Here is a 16,625-nt window from a genome sequence, read left to right on the forward strand (position 1 = left end):
CACTATACACACACACACACTACACACACACTACAACACACACTATACACACACTAAACACACTACACACACACTATACACACACACTACACACACACTACACACACACTATACACACACACTATACACACACACACACACACTAAACACACACTATACACACACTATACACACTACACACACACTAAACACACACTATACACACACTAAACACACTACACACACACTATACACACACACTACACACACACTACACACACTATACACACACACTATACACACACTATACACACTACACACACTACACACACACTATACACACTATACACACACTATACACACACTACACACACTACACACACACTACACACACTACACACACACTATACACACACACACACACTAAACACACACTATACACACACTATACACACACTATACACACTATACACACACTATACACACACTACACACACTATACACACACTATACACACTATACACACACTATACACACACTACACACACTACACACACACTACACACACACACTACACACACACTACACACACACACTATACACACTATACACACACACTATACACACTACACACACTATACACACTATACACACACACTATACACACTATACACACACTACACACACACGACACACACACTATACACACTCTATACACACACTACACACACACTACACACACTATACACACACTATACACACACTACACACACACTACACACACACACTATACACACACACACACACACTAAACACACACTATACACACACTATACACACTACACACACACTACACACACACACTATACACACACTACACACACACACGACACACACACTATACACACACTATACACACACTACACACACACTACACACACTATACACACACTATACACACACTATACACACACTACACACACACACTATACACACACACACACACACTAAACACACACTATACAGACACTATACACACTACACACACACTACACACACACACTATACACACACACACACTATACACACACTATACACACACACACACTATACACACACTACACACACTACACACACACTATACACACACACACACTATACACACACTACACACACACACTATACACACTATACACACTACACACACACACACTATACACACTATACACACACACTATACACACACTATACACACACTACACACACACTACACACACACTATACACACACTATACACACACTATACACACACTACACACACACTATACACACTATACACACACACTATACACACACTATACACACTACACACACTATACACACTATACACACACACTATACACACACTATACACACACTACACACACACTACACACACACTACACACACACTACACACACACTATACACACACTATACACACACTACACACACACTACACACACTATACACACACTATACACACACTATACACACACTACACACACACACTATACACACACACACACACACTAAACACACACTATACACACACTATACACACTACACACACACTACACACACACACTATACACACACACACACTATACACACACTATACACACACACACACTATACACACACTACACACACTACACACACACTATACACACACACACACTATACACACACTACACACACTACAAACACACAATACCCACACACTATACACACACTACACACACACTATACACACACACACTATACACACACTACACACACTACACACACACAATACACAATACACACACACACTATACACACACTACACACACTATACACACACTACACACACACATTACACACACACTATATACACTATACACACACTACACACACACATTACACACACACATTACACACACACTACACACACACTATACACACACTACACACACACACATTACACACACACTATCTCACCTCTCTGTCCTGTCAGTATTATGGTGTAGGCAGACAGACACCTCTCTGTCCTGTCTGTATTTCTGGTGTAGGCAGACAGACACCTCTCTGTCCTGTCTGTATTTCTGGTGTAGGCAGACAGACACCTCTCTGTCCTGTCTGAGGGGGTGTGTCTAATTCATCTGAGGGTGAGTCTCAAATGGCACACTGTTCATTATGTAGTGTACTGGCCTCAATTTCAGTCTAGTGTACTATAGGGCTCTAGTCCAGTCTAGTGTACTATAGGGCTCTAGTCCAGTCTAGTATACTATAGGGCTCTAGTCCAGTCTAGTGTACTATAGGGCTCTAGTCCAGTCTAGTGTACTATAGGGCTCTAGTCCAGTCTAGTATACTATAGGGCTCTAGTCCAGTCTAGTGTACTATAGGGCTCTAGTCCAGTCTAGTGTACTATAGGGCTCTAGTCCAGTCTAGTGTACTATAGGGCTCTAGTCCAGTCTAGTGTACTATAGGGCTCTAGTCCAGTCTAGTGTACTATAGGGCTCTAGTCCAGTCTAGTGTACTATAGGGCTCTAGACCAGTCTAGTGTACTATAGGGCTCTAGTCCAGTCTACTATACTATATAGGGCTCTAGACCAGTCTAGTGTACTATAGGGCTCTAGACCAGTCTAGTGTACTATAGGGCTCTAGACCAGTCTAGTGTACTATATAGGGCACTAGTCCAGTCTAGTATACTATAGGGCTCTAGTCCAGTCTAGTATACTATATAGGGCACTAGTCCAGTCTAGTATACTATAGGGCTCTAGTCCAGTCTAGTGTACTATAGGGCTCTAGTCCAGTCTAGTGTACTATAGGGCTCTAGTCCAGTCTAGTGTACTATAGGGCTCTAGTCCAGTCTAGTGTACTATAGGGCTCTAGTCCAGTCTAGTGTACTATAGGGCTCTAGTCCAGTCTAGTGTACTATAGGGCTCTAGTCCAGTCTAGTGTACTATAGGGCTCTAGACCAGTCTAGTGTACTATAGGGCTCTAGTCCAGTCTACTATACTATATAGGGCTCTAGACCAGTCTAGTGTACTATAGGGCTCTAGACCAGTCTAGTGTACTATATAGGGCACTAGTCCAGTCTAGTATACTATAGGGCTCTAGTCCAGTCTAGTATACTATATAGGGCACTAGTCCAGTCTAGTATACTATAGGGCTCTAGTCCAGTCTAGTGTACTATAGGGCTCTAGACCAGTCTAGTGTACTATAGGGCTCTAGTCCAGTCTAGTGTACTATATAGGGCTCTAGTCCCGTCTAGTGTACTATAGGGCTCTAGTCCAGTCTAGTGTACTATAGGGCTCTAGTCCAGTCTAGTGTACTATATAGGGCTCTAGACCAGTCTAGTGTACTATATAGGGCTCTAGTCCAGTCTAGTATACTATAGGGCTCTAGTCCAGTCTAGTGTACTATAGGGCTCTAGTCCAGTCTAGTGTACTATATAGGGCTCTAGTCCAGTCTAGTGTACTATAGGGCTCTAGACCAGTCTAGTGTACTATATAGGGCTCAAGTCCAGTCTAGTGTACTATAGGGCTCTAGTCCAGTCTAGTGTACTATAGGGCTCTAGTCCAGTCTAGTATACTATAGGGCTCTAGACCAGTCTAGTATACTATAGGGCTCTAGACCAGTCTAGTATACTATAGGGCTCTAGACCAGTCTAGTGTACTATAGGGCTCTAGACCAGTCTAGTGTACTATAGGTCTCTAGTCCAGTCTAGTGTACTATAGGGCTCTAGACCAGTCTAGTATACTATAGGGCTCTAGACCAGTCTAGTGTACTATATAGGGCTCTAGACCAGTCTAGTGTACTATATAGGGCTCTAGACCAGTCTAGTGTACTATAGGGCTCTAGTCCAGTCTAGTATACTATATAGGGCTCTAGTCCAGTCTAGTGTACTATATAGGGCTCTAGACCAGTCTAGTGTACTATAGGGCTCTAGACCAGTCTAGTGTACTATATGGCTCTAGACCAGTCTAGTGTACTATAGGGCTCTAGACCAGTCTAGTATACTATAGGGCTCTAGACCAGTCTAGTGTACTATATAGGGCTCTAGACCAGTCTAGTGTACTATAGGGCTCTAGTCCAGTCTAGTATACTATATAGGGCTCTAGACCAGTCTAGTGTACTATAGGGCTCTAGACCAGTCTAGTGTACTATAGGGCTCTAGACCAGTCTAGTGTACTATAGGGCTCTAGACCAGTCTAGTGTACTATAGGGCTCTAGTCCAGTCTAGTGTACTATATAGGGCTCTAGTCCAGTCTAGTATACTATAGGGCTCTAGACCAGTCTAGTGTACTATATAGGGCTCTAGTCCAGTCTAGTGTACTATATAGGGCTCTAGACCAGTCTAATGTACTATAGGGCTCTAGACCAGTCTAGTCTACTATATAGGGCTCTAGACCAGTCTAGTATACTATAGGGCTCTAGACCAGTCTAGTATACTATAGGGCTCTAGTCCAGTCTAGTATACCATATGGCTCTAGTCCAGTCTAGTATACTATATAGGGCTCTAGACCAGTCTAGTATACTATAGGGCTCTAGACCAGTCTAGTATACTATAGGGCTCTAGACCAGTCTAGTGTACTATATAGGGCTCTAGTCCAGTCTAGTGTACTATATAGGGCTCTAGTCCAGTCTAGTGTACTATATAGGGCTCTTGTCCAGTCAAGTATACTATAGGGCTCTAGACCAGTGTAGTGTACTATAGGGCTCTAGTCCAGTCTAGTGTACTATATAGGGCTCTTGTCCAGTCAAGTATACTATAGGGCTCTAGACCAGTGTAGTGTACTATATAGGGCTCTAGTCCAGTCTAGTGTACTATATAGGGCTCTAGTCCAGTCTAGTGTACTATATAGGGCTCTTGTCCAGTCAAGTATACTATAGGGGTCTAGACCAGTGTAGTGTACTATAGGGCTCTAGTCCAGTCTAGTGTACTATAGGTCTCTAGACCAGTCTAGTGTACTATAGGGCTCTAGACCAGTCTAGTGTACTATAGGGCTCTAGTCCAGTCTAGTGTACTATATAGGGCTCTAGTCCAGTCTAGTATACTATATCGGGCTCTAGTCCAGTCTTGTGTACTATATAGGGCTCTAGTCCAGTCTAGTATACTATATAGGGCTCTAGACCAGTCTAGTGTACTATATAGGGCTCTAGTCCAGTCTAGTGTACTATATAGGGCTCTAGTCCAGTCTAGTAATCTGCATAGGGCTCTAGACCAGTCTAGTGTACTATAGGGCTCTAGTCCAGTCTAGTGTACTATAGGTCTCTAGTCCAGTCTAGTGTACTATAGGGCTCTAGACCAGTCTAGTGTACTATAGACCAGTCTAGTGTACTATAGGGCTCTAGTCCAGTCTAGTGTACTATAGGGCTCTAGTCCAGTCTAGTGTACTATAGGGCTCTAGACCAGTCTAGTGTACTATAGGGCTCTAGACCAGTCTAGTGTACTATAGGGCTCCAGTCCAGTCTAGTGTACTGCATAGTGTACAGGGTGTTATTTGGGATTGCTCCTGAGCGTTAATCTGTGTGATTCTTTAGTATTTCCTCTCCGTGACGACCTGGTTTCTCCTCCATATATCTGAGCACCAAATGGCTCCCTATTGCCTATATATATAGTGCACTATATGACACCCTTGTCAAAAAGTAGTGCACTCTACAGGGAATAGGGTACCATTGGGACTCACCCTATTGGATCCTGCTACTTCTATAGACACTGACCTAGGATCAGTTTGGTTTCTGTCTCTGCCTGGTGGCCCGGGTTTAGAGCGGCGCAGGGTGATCTGGTCCTTAGGGTTGGTAACGAGCTCCAGGTCGACTCCCACAATTATATGACAGTTATACAGTACTGTCCTCCAATCAAACCGCAGTATCTGCTATCAATCAACCCTCCGTGTCACAAAACGCGGGATTGGGGATTAAGTGGTTCCCGTGTGGCTCAGTTGGTAGAGCATGGTGTTTGCAACGCCAGGAGTTGTGGGTTCGATTCCCACGGGGGGGGGGGGGATCAGTACGGAGAAAAAAAAAAAAATGTATGAAATGTATGCATTCACTACTGTAAGTCGCTCTGGATGAGAGCGTCTGCTAAAATGACAAAAAAAATGTAAGTGTTGAAAGGTGAGAGGTCAAGCCAGGTGACCTGATTTTGTTATCGATGGAGGAGCCTGGGTGTTATTTTGCTGACGCCGCCCCTTTCTCTGAGAATGACCTTTGAACCCTGACCTCCTTGTTTGTGACATCACGGGTCACTCACTGCCTAGCCAGTGTCGTCGAGGGACTGTGTAGCATTTCGCTACTTTGTACCAATAAAGTATTTTTTCTTCTTGTATCATAACCACCCTGTGTCTGTGTCTGGCCTCGTTGTCCTCTAATCCCCTTCCTTCACTAACTTCCTACACAGTCATAAAAACACATCGTAAAACCAGTTTTGGGGCAGATTTAAAAAAAAAAACAACATTTTATTGAAGAACAACATAACGATTCGTTCAATGTATAATGTGAAGTCACACAACTGTAATAGACATTAGTGCAACTGTAAAACAACATCTGCCACAACGGTCAAACATTTATTTCAAGCTGTTTACTGAAACAGTGGAAATGACCACAGTTCCTCCGTTCTTCCTGAGAGACTACAGATCACTGGATAGATTAGTCATGTCCTGGTCTGTTTGGCGATGCGGTCTGATGTCTCTGGGCTCGATAAGTCGTCATCCTGGGATCGTCTCGTCTCCCCTGGCGGTGCTGGATCTGCGAGTTCAGAAACCAAGCAATCAATATCCCTACGCCATGGATTCTACGATATTTTGTGTTTTTTTTTCGAAATATTCAAAAAAAAGATTTAAGTTAGCTTTAGGTATTGTATTTCTGTCTTACCTGGCTATGGTGTTGCTTTCTCTCTCGCATCCACTGGAGAAGGCTGATCTCCTTCCACCCCTTCACCCACAGTCTCTACTCCTGCCTCCTCTCCTTGTCTTCCTTCCCCTTCCCCTCCTGTCTCCCCTCCCCTCATTCCCTCTCCTTCTTCCCCTCCTGTCTCCCCTCCCCTCATTCCCTCTCCTTCTTCCCCTCCTGTCTCCTCTCCCCTCATTCCCTCTCCTTCTTCCCCTCCTGTCTCCTCTCCCCTCATTCCCTCTCCTTCTTCCCCTCCTGTCTCCCCTCCCCTCATTCCCTCTCCTTCCTTCCCCTCCTGTCTCCTCTCCCCTCATTCCCTCTCCTTCTTCCCCTCCTGTCTCCTCCTCTCCTTCTTCTCCTTCACCCCCCTCCTCTTCATCACTGTCACTCTCTTCCTCATCACTGTCTTCACTTTCCTCTCCTCCCTCTTCCTCTCCTTCTCCCCCTTCTTCTTCACCTGCTTCTACCTCTCCTCCTTCCCCTCCCTCTTCTCTTTCCTGTCCACCCTCCTCCTCCTCCTCCTCCTCTTCATCACTTGAATGACTGGAGTCGCTCTGTTGCTGAGAGAACGAATGGAAAGAGTCGGTTAATCGTGTGGGTGTGTGTGTGCGTGCGTGAGTGCGTGGCCACTTACCCACTCTCCTTCATCGCTGTCTGATCTTCTCACCCGTCTCTCGTGGACCTGAGAGATGGTGGGAGAGACAGAACACAGCCTGTTAGTAGGGAGGGAGACAGAGAGAGACAGAACACAGCCTGTTAGTAGGGAGGGAGACAGAGAGAGACAGAACACAGCCTGGGACGGAGGGAGGGAGACAGAGAGAGACAGAACACAGCCTGGGACGGAGGGAGGGAGACAGAGAGAGACAGAACACAGCCTGGGACGGAGGGAGGGAGACAGAGAGAGACAGAACACAGCCTGGGACGGAGGGAGGGAGACAGAGAGAGACAGAACACAGCCTGGGACGGAGGGAGGGAGACAGAGAGAGACAGAAGACAGCCTGGGACGGAGGGAGGGAGACAGAGAGAGACAGAACACAGCCTGGGACGGAGGGAGGGAGACAGAGAGAGACAGAAGACAGCCTGTTAGTAGGGAGGGAGACAGAGAGAGACAGAAGACAGCCTGGGACGGACGGAGGGAGACAGAGAGAGACAGAACACAGCCTGGGACGGAGGGAGACAGAGAGAGACAGAAGACAGCCTGTTAGTAGGGAGGGAGACAGAGAGAGACAGAACACAGCCTGGGACGGAGGGAGGGAGACAGAGAGAGACAGAAGACAGCCTGTTAGTAGGGAGGGAGACAGAGAGAGACAGAACACAGCCTGGGACGGAGGGAGGGAGACAGAGAGAGACAGAAGACAGCCTGGGACGGAGGGAGGGAGACAGAGAGAGACAGAACACAGCCTGGGACGGAGGGAGGGAGACAGAGAGAGACAGAACACAGCCTGGGACGGAGGGAGGGAGACAGAGAGAGACAGAACACAGCCTGGGACGGAGGGAGGGAGACAGAGAGAGACAGAAGACAGCCTGGGACGGAGGGAGGGAGACAGAGAGAGACAGAACCCAGCCTGGGACGGAGGGAGACAGAGAGAGACAGAACACAGCCTGGGACGGAGGGAGGGAGACAGAGAGAGACAGAACACAGCCTGGGACGGAGGGAGGGAGACAGAGAGAGACAGAACACAGCCTGGGACGGAGGGAGGGAGACAGAGAGAGACAGAAGACAGCCTGGGACGGAGGGAGACAGAGAGAGACAGAAGACAGCCTGGGACGGAGGGAGACAGAGAGAGACAGAACACAGCCTGGGACGGAGGGAGGGAGACAGAGAGAGACAGAACACAGCCTGTGACGGAGGGAGGGAGACAGAGAGAGACAGAACACAGCCTGGGACGGAGGGAGGGAGACAGAGAGAGACAGAAGACAGCCTGTTAGTAGGGAGGGAGACAGAGAGAGACAGAACACAGCCTGGGACGGAGGGAGGGAGACAGAGAGAGACAGAACACAGCCTGGGACGGAGGGAGGGAGACAGAGAGAGACAGAACCCAGCCTGGGACGGAGGGAGGGAGACAGAGAGAGACAGAACACAGCCTGGGACGGAGGGAGGGAGACAGAGAGAGACAGAACACAGCCTGGGACGGAGGGAGGGAGACAGAGAGAGACAGAAGACAGCCTGTTAGTAGGGAGGGAGACAGAGAGAGACAGAACACAGCCTGGGACGGAGGGAGGGAGACAGAGAGAGACAGAACACAGCCTGGGACGGAGGGAGGGAGACAGAGAGAGACAGAACACAGCCTGGGACGGAGGGAGGGAGACAGAGAGAGACAGAAGACAGCCTGTTAGTAGGGAGGGAGACAGAGAGAGACAGAAGACAGCCTGTTAGTAGGGAGGGAGACAGAGAGAGACAGAAGACAGCCTGGGACGGAGGGAGGGAGTAAGAGATGGAATACTTACAGGGAAGGCTAGACTCATGCCCAGTAGACATATCCAGATCAACACTATCCTCATGATCTGTTAATAGACCAACAGTTATAGTAGTTAGATTAACTAACAGACCAACAGTAATAGTAGTTAGTTTAACTAACAGACCTGTTAATAGACCAACAGTAATAGTAGTTAGTTTAACTAACAGACCAACAGTAATAGTAGTTAGTTTAACTAACAGACCAACAGTAATAGTAGTTAGTTTAACTAACAGACCTGTTAATAGACCAACAGTAATAGTAGTTAGTTTAACTAACAGACCTGTTAACAGACCAACAGTAATAGTAGTTAGTTTAACTAACAGACCAACAGTAATAGTAGTTAGTTTAACTAACAGACCAACAGTAATAGTAGTTAGTTTAACTAACAGACTAATAGTAGTTAGTTTAACTAACAGACCAACAGTAATAGTAATTCGTTTAACTAACAGACCAACAGTAATAGTAGTTAGTTTAACTAACAGACCAACAGTAATAGTAGTTAGTTTAACTAACAGACCAACAGTAATAGTAGTTAGTTTAACTAACAGACCTGTTAACAGACCAACAGTAATAGTAGTTAGTTTAACTAACAGACCAACAGTAATAGTAGTTAGTTTAACTAACAGACCAACAGTAATAGTAGTTAGTTTAACTAACAGACCAACAGTAATAGTAGTTAGTTTAACTAACAGACCTGTTAGCAGACCAACAGTAATAGTAGTTAGTTTAACTAACAGACCAACAGTAATAGTAGTTAGTTTAACTAACAGACCAACAGTAATAGTAGTTAGTTTAACTAACAGACCAACAGTAATAGTAGTTAGTTTAACTAACAGACCTGTTAACAGACCAACAGTAATAGTAGTTAGTTTAACTAACAGACCTGTTAACAGACCAACAGTAATAGTAGTTAGTTTAACTAACAGACCTGTTAACAGACCAACAGTAATAGTAGTTAGTTTAACTAACAGACCAACAGTAATAGTAGTTAGTTTAACTAACAGACCAACAGTAATAGTAGTTAGTTTAACTTACAGACCAACAGTAATAGTAGTTAGTTTAACTAACAGACCAACAGTAATAGTAGTTAGTTTAACTAACAGACCAACAGTAATAGTTGATATGACCAGGCCTCTTCAGCAACAATCTGAATGTTACAACTCCAAATTACTTAAAAGGTGAACGTTTAAAGCAAACCGTTTTGTTTTCTCCTAATTAATCTCCGTCCTGTTTTACCTGATGCTCAGCTGAAAGTCTTTAGTTTTAGACTACAGATACAGAATACTGCTGCTGGTCCCCTATCGAGGTTTATTTAAACTCACACGTCACACCTGATCAACCAATCAGAACTCCTCTCAACCTTGATCAACCAATCAGAACACAGATAGGACAGGAAACGCATCACAGTCCACTCCTTCGTTCCTGCGGTTAGTTGTTCTGAAATCTGTGGTTTGGCGGTGTTAATAAACTCCTGAACAGATGTTTGGTTTCAAAATGTTTTCATTTAACAGCGTTGTTTTATTACACAACTATTTTATTCTGAGACAGTTTATCGGACAGGATATTTCTACATAATGACGTCTGGGGATGAGATGTTGGGTTCAAACCGGGGATGGACCTTTCCTTCACCCCTGGAGTGGTCTTCTCCTCTCCTCCCCTGTTCCTTCCCTTCTCCTCTGGAGTGGTCTTCTCCTCTCCTTCTCCTCTGGAGTGGTCTTCTCCTCTCCTTCTCCTCTGGAGTGGTCTTCTCCTCTCCTCCCCTGTTCCTTCCCTTCTCCTCTGGAGTGGTCTTCTCCTCTCCTTCTCCTCTGGAGTGGTCTTCTCCTCTCCTTCTCCTCTGGAGTGGTCTTCTCCTCTCCTCCCCTGTTCCTTCCCTTCTCCTCTGGAGTGGTCTTCTCCTCTCCTTCACCCCTGGAGTGGTCTTCTCCTCTCCTTCACCCCTGGAGTGGTCTTCTCCTCTCCTTCTCCTCTGGAGTGGTCTTCTCCTCTCCTTCTCCTCTGGAGTGGTCTTCTCCTCTCCTTCTCCTCTGGAGTGGTCTTCTCCTCTGGAGTGGTCTTCTCCTCTCCTTCTCCTCTGGAGTGGTCTTCTCCTCTCCTTCTCCTCTGGAGTGGTCTTCTCCTCTCCTCCCCTGTTCCTTCCCTTCTCCTCTGGAGTGGTCTTCTCCTTCTCCTCTGGAGTGGTCTTCTCCTCTCCTTCTCCTCTGGAGTGGTCTTCTCCTCTGGAGTGGTCTTCTCCTCTCCTCCCTTGTTCCTCTCCAGGAGGTGTTATGTGGTCCGTGGTCTTCTTCTCCCCTCCTCCCTTGTTCCTCTCCAGGAGGTGTTATGTGGTGTGTGTGAGACTAGGACAGGGTCGGGACCTAGCTAGACTGCGGGCTTGGTTTATAGGACCGTAGAGAAGGAAAAGGCCCCCGCTGTCTGTGTCTGCTTCATATTCACCCTCTCCAGCACCACCCCAAACACCAACGTGTTCATTAACATGGAGTGTTTCTTCGTTTAATAGTACGGAGGAAGATGACGTGTTTACCGTGACGTCAACCAATTAGTGGACAGTTAGGAGGAAAAATCACACAAAACACAACAATGATGTCGTTGAAAATGAAGTTGAAATGTTATTTGTTGTTGTGTGTGTGTGTGTGTGTGTGTGTGTGTGTGTGTGTGTGTGTGTGTCTGTGTGTGTGTGTGTGTGTGTGTGTGTGTGTGTGTGTGGTGTGTGTGTGTGTGTGTGTGTGTGTGTGTGTGTGTGTGTGTCTGTGTCTGTGTCTGTGTCTGTGTGTGTGTGTGTGTGTGTGTGTGTGTGTGTGTGTGTGTGTGTGTGTGTCTGTGTCTGTGTGTGTGTGTGTGTGTGTGTGTGTGTGTGTGTGTGTTACGTAAGTCACTCGGCCAGTGTTTTATTGTGGAACACTTTATTTACTAGTAAACATGAAAAACACAACAGTTAAATGAGAAACACGTAGAAAAGCACATATCAGATAAAAAGGTACTAATGCAGTCCTACAAGCTCCAGACATAGTATGACATTTGGCTCTGTCTCTCTCTTTCTCTCTCTCTCTCTCTCTGTCTCTCTCTCTCTCTCTCTGTCTCTCTCTCTCTCTCTCTGTCTCTCTCTCTCTGTCTCTGTCTCTCTGTCTTGTTCTCTCTCTCTCCTCTCCTCTCTCTCTCTCTCGCTGCCTAGCTGGTACTAGAGTCACTGCCGTTATTTGTCTTTGGAGATTGATTCACTTGAACTTTTAGAATCACTTAGAATCACTTGAGTTGCTTGAATCACTAGAGTCACTTGAATTGCCAGAATCACTTGAATCGCTAGAATCACTAGAATCGCTAGAGTCGCTAGAATCGCTAGAGTCGCTAGAATCACTTGAGTCGCTAGAATCACTTGAGTCGCTAGAATCACTTGAGTCGCTAGAATCGCTTGAGTCGCTAGAATCGCTAGAATCACTTGAGTCGCTAGAATCACTTGAGTCGCTAGAATCGCTTGAGTCGCTAGAATCACTTGAGTCACTAGAATCACTAGAATCACTTGAGTCGCTAGAATCGCTTGAGTCGCTAGAATCACTTGAGTCGCTAGAATCGCTTGAGTCGCTAGAGTCGCTGGAATCGCTTGAGTCGCTGGAATCACTTGAGTCGCTGGAATCGCTTGAGTCGCTGGAATCGCTTGAGTCGCTGGAATCACTTGAATCGCTAGAGTCGCTGGAATCACTTGAATCGCTAGAGTCACTTGAATCGCTAGAGTCACTTGACTTGGAGGAATCGCTTGAATCACTAGAGGTGTTAGAGTCAACAGAATTGCTTGATTTGGAAGAGTCGTTTGATGTGGAGGAGTCATTGTGATCTGTCGGGTCTTTCCCGGTATGCGATTCACTGCCGGGTGAGTCCCTCTGCATCCCATAATCACCAAACTCCTCCCCTAGCAACCGGGCCTCACTATAACCAGGAAGAGTTTTATAGGACATTGTCAGCTCCTCTGTGATGTCATCGCTGGCGATGTCATCAACCTTGAGACTCCGCCCCCTCCTCACGTAAGCAGGTCTGGGAGAGGGGTCACTGTCCTGTACTCTGGTTGGTTGAGGGAATGTGGTAGGCGTGACTACCGGAAACCCTTCTAAGGCGAGACCCCGCCCTTTTCTACTGTCCTGGCCAATCCGGGCTGAGCTGCTGTCTGGGTCCTCTCCTCTCTCTTCACCCTCTCCTATACCCCAGGGGCTGACGCCAGACAGGGGAGAGGCCTGCCACTGCAACACACACAGACAACAGGTTATGGTAAATCGTTTAATACTCTCTCTCTCTCTCTCTCTCTGTCTCTGTCTCTGTCTCTGTCTCTGTCTCTCTCTCTCTCTCTCTCTCTGTCTCTGTCTCTGTCTCTGTCTCTCTCTCTCTCTCTCTCTCTCTCTCTCTCTCTCTGTCTCTCTCTCTCTCTCTGTCTCTCTCTGTCTCTCTCTGTCTCTCTCTCTCTGTCTCTCTCTCTCTCTCAAAGCTGTCGTTGAGTGGTAGTGATGTCATCTCCTCTCAGAAACTGACATCAGCTACTCTGTCTGGACCTACTACAGGAGGAGAGATCTTCATCACCATCCTCATCATTCTCACCATCCTCATCCTCATCATCACCATCTTCATCATCACCATCTTCATCATCATCATCACCACCACCATCTTCATCATCATCATAATTCTCATCAGTATCACCATCATCACCATCCTCATCATCATCATCATCATCATCCTCATCATCATCATCACCATCTTCATCATCATCACCATCCTCATCATCACCACCATCTTCATCATCATCATCATCCTCATCCTCCTCATCACCCTCATCCTCATCATCACCATCATCACCATCATCCTCATCTTCATCATCAGGGTACTAACCGGCAGGCTGTTCACAGATGCAGTCCAGATCAGCAGAAGCAGTTTGATCTTCATCATGTTGTCTCTCACGGTCCTGTAACATGTTCATCAGTTGAAATGTAGTCATACCTGGATGACAACAAGGTCCCTCCAAATGAAGAAAGGAGAAGAGTGGAGGAAACAGGTAACAAGAGGAGGAGGGAGAGGAGAGGAGAAGAGGGGTAAGGGGAGGAGGAGAGGAGAGAAGGGGGGTAAGGGGAGGTGGAGAGGAGAAGAGGGGTAAGGGGAGGAGGAGAGGAGAGAAGGGGGGTAAGGGGAGGAGGAGAGGGAGAAGAGGGGTAACGGGAGGAGGAGAGGAGAGAAGGGGGGTAAGGGGAGGAGGAGAGGAGAAGAGGGGTAACGGGAGGAGGAGAGGAGAGAAGGGGGGTAAGGGGAGGAGGAGAGGAGAAGAGGGGTAAGGGGAGGAGGAGAGGAGAGAAGGGGGGTAAGGGGAGGAGGAGGAGAGGAGAAGAGGGGTAAGGGGAGGAGAGGAGAAGAGAAGAGAGGTAACGGGAGGAGGAGAGAGAAGGAGAAGAGAGGTAAGGGGAGGAGGAGAGAGAAGAGGGGTAAGGGGAGGAGGAGGAGAGGAGAAGAGAGGTAACGGGAGGAGGAGAGAGAAGGAGAAGAGAGGTAAGGGGAGGAGGAGAGAGAAGAGGGGTAAGGGGAGGAGGAGGAGAGGAGTAAGGGGAGGAGGAGGAGAGGAGAAGAGAGGTAACGGGAGGAGGAGAGGAGGAGAGGAGAAGACAGGAGGAGAGGAGAAGAGAGGAGGAGAAGAGGGGTAACAGGTGGAGGAGGAGAGGAGGAGAGGAGAAGACAGGAGGAGAAGAGAAGACTTACCTGATGGTGTCACCTTCCTGGTCTTCTGGTAACCTTGTGGTTTAAAGGACTGTGTGTGGTTGTGGTTGGCTATTTAAACTCTTGAAGTAAAACACACACACACACACCTGTGGTCACACCTGCTGCGGTGAATCTCACTTTATAATTGCCCGTCTGTCTGAATAAATATACCGTCACTCCTGATACCATAGAATTACTCTGGGAGACATTATATACTATACTCTGGTCCTCCAGGAGAATGGTGTTCTGGCCGCTATATTTAGAATACTGTGTGTGTGTGTGATGGTGTGTGTGTGTGTGTGTGTGTGTGTGTGTGTGTGTGTGTGTGTGTGTGTGTGTGTGTGTGTGTGTGTGTGTGTGTGTGTGTGTGTGTGTGTGTGTGTGTGTGTGTGTGTGTGTGTGTGTGTGTGTGTGTGTGTGTGTGTGTGTTTGTGGGGTAAGTACAGTTTTCAGCTGTGTATGATAGGGTCAGTGTACAGGCCAGTGATTCAAGCTATTATAGCGCCAAGCCTAAAATAACACATTCACAGACACACACTGTATCTTCCGGATTATTGTGGTAAACAGAGTGGTTGAGAGAGCGCTGTAATAACTCTACTGTGTGTTCCTATGGTGGCATGACATCACCACAAATATTCCTGACAGACAGACAGGCCGACAGGCCGACAGACAGGCAGGCAGACAGACAGACAGGCCGAGACAGACAGACAGACCGAGGCAGACAGGCCCAGACAGGCCGAGATAGACAGACAGACAGACAGACAGACAGACAGACAGACAGACAGACAGACAGACAGACAGGCCGAGACAGACAGGCCAAGACAGACAGACAGACAGACAGACAGACAGACAGACAGACAGGCCAAGACAGACAGACAGACAGACAGACAGACAGACAGACAGACAGACAGACAGACAGACAGACAGACAGACAGACAGACAGACAGACAGACAGACAGACAGACAGACAGACAGGCCAAGACAGACAGACAGACAGACAGACAGACAGACAGACAGACAGGCCGAGACAGACAGACAGACAGACAGAGACAGACAGACAGGCCGAGACAGACAGACAGACAGACAGACAGACAGACAGACAGACAGACAGACAGACAGACAGACAGGCCGAGACAGACAGACAGACAGACAGACAGACAGACAGACAGGCCGAGACAGACAGACAGACAGACAGAGACAGACAGACAGGCCGAGACAGACAGACAGACAGACAGACAGACAGACAGACAGACAGACAGACAGACAGACAGACAGACAGACAGACAGACAGGCCGAGACAGACAGACAGGCCGAGACAGACAGACAGACAGACAGACAGACAGACAGACAGACAGACAGACAGGCCGAGACAGACAGACAGACAGACAGACAGACAGACAGACAGACAGACAGACATGAGGAGTGGAGAAACACGTGGTGAGTTATGAGTGTGGTTTGTTCTCCAGTCTCATCCTGTAACAATACAACTCCCTCAAACAGTTTCCTGTTGATTTCTACCAAACAAATGTACACTGGACAAAAA

The 16,625-nt window shown here is 47.0% G+C and overlaps 1 protein-coding gene across 1 annotated transcript in view; it reads right to left on the minus strand.

Moving 5' to 3' along the window:
- Positions 1-12,256: 12,256 nt before the first annotated feature.
- LOC106596127 (uncharacterized) overlaps positions 12,257-16,625 on the minus strand; it is a 34,567-nt gene continuing 30,198 nt past the window's right edge. Inside the window, exon 13 of the mRNA XM_082977260.1 lies at positions 12,257-13,196. Coding sequence (XP_082833386.1) covers positions 12,592-13,196 — 605 coding nt within the window. The 3' untranslated portion in view covers positions 12,257-12,591. The remainder of the gene's footprint in view (positions 13,197-16,625) is intronic.

This window comes from Salmo salar, chromosome 07, assembly GCF_965601325.2.
Source record: "Salmo salar chromosome 07, fSalSal1, whole genome shotgun sequence".
Classification (NCBI taxonomy): Eukaryota; Metazoa; Chordata; class Actinopteri; order Salmoniformes; family Salmonidae; genus Salmo; species Salmo salar.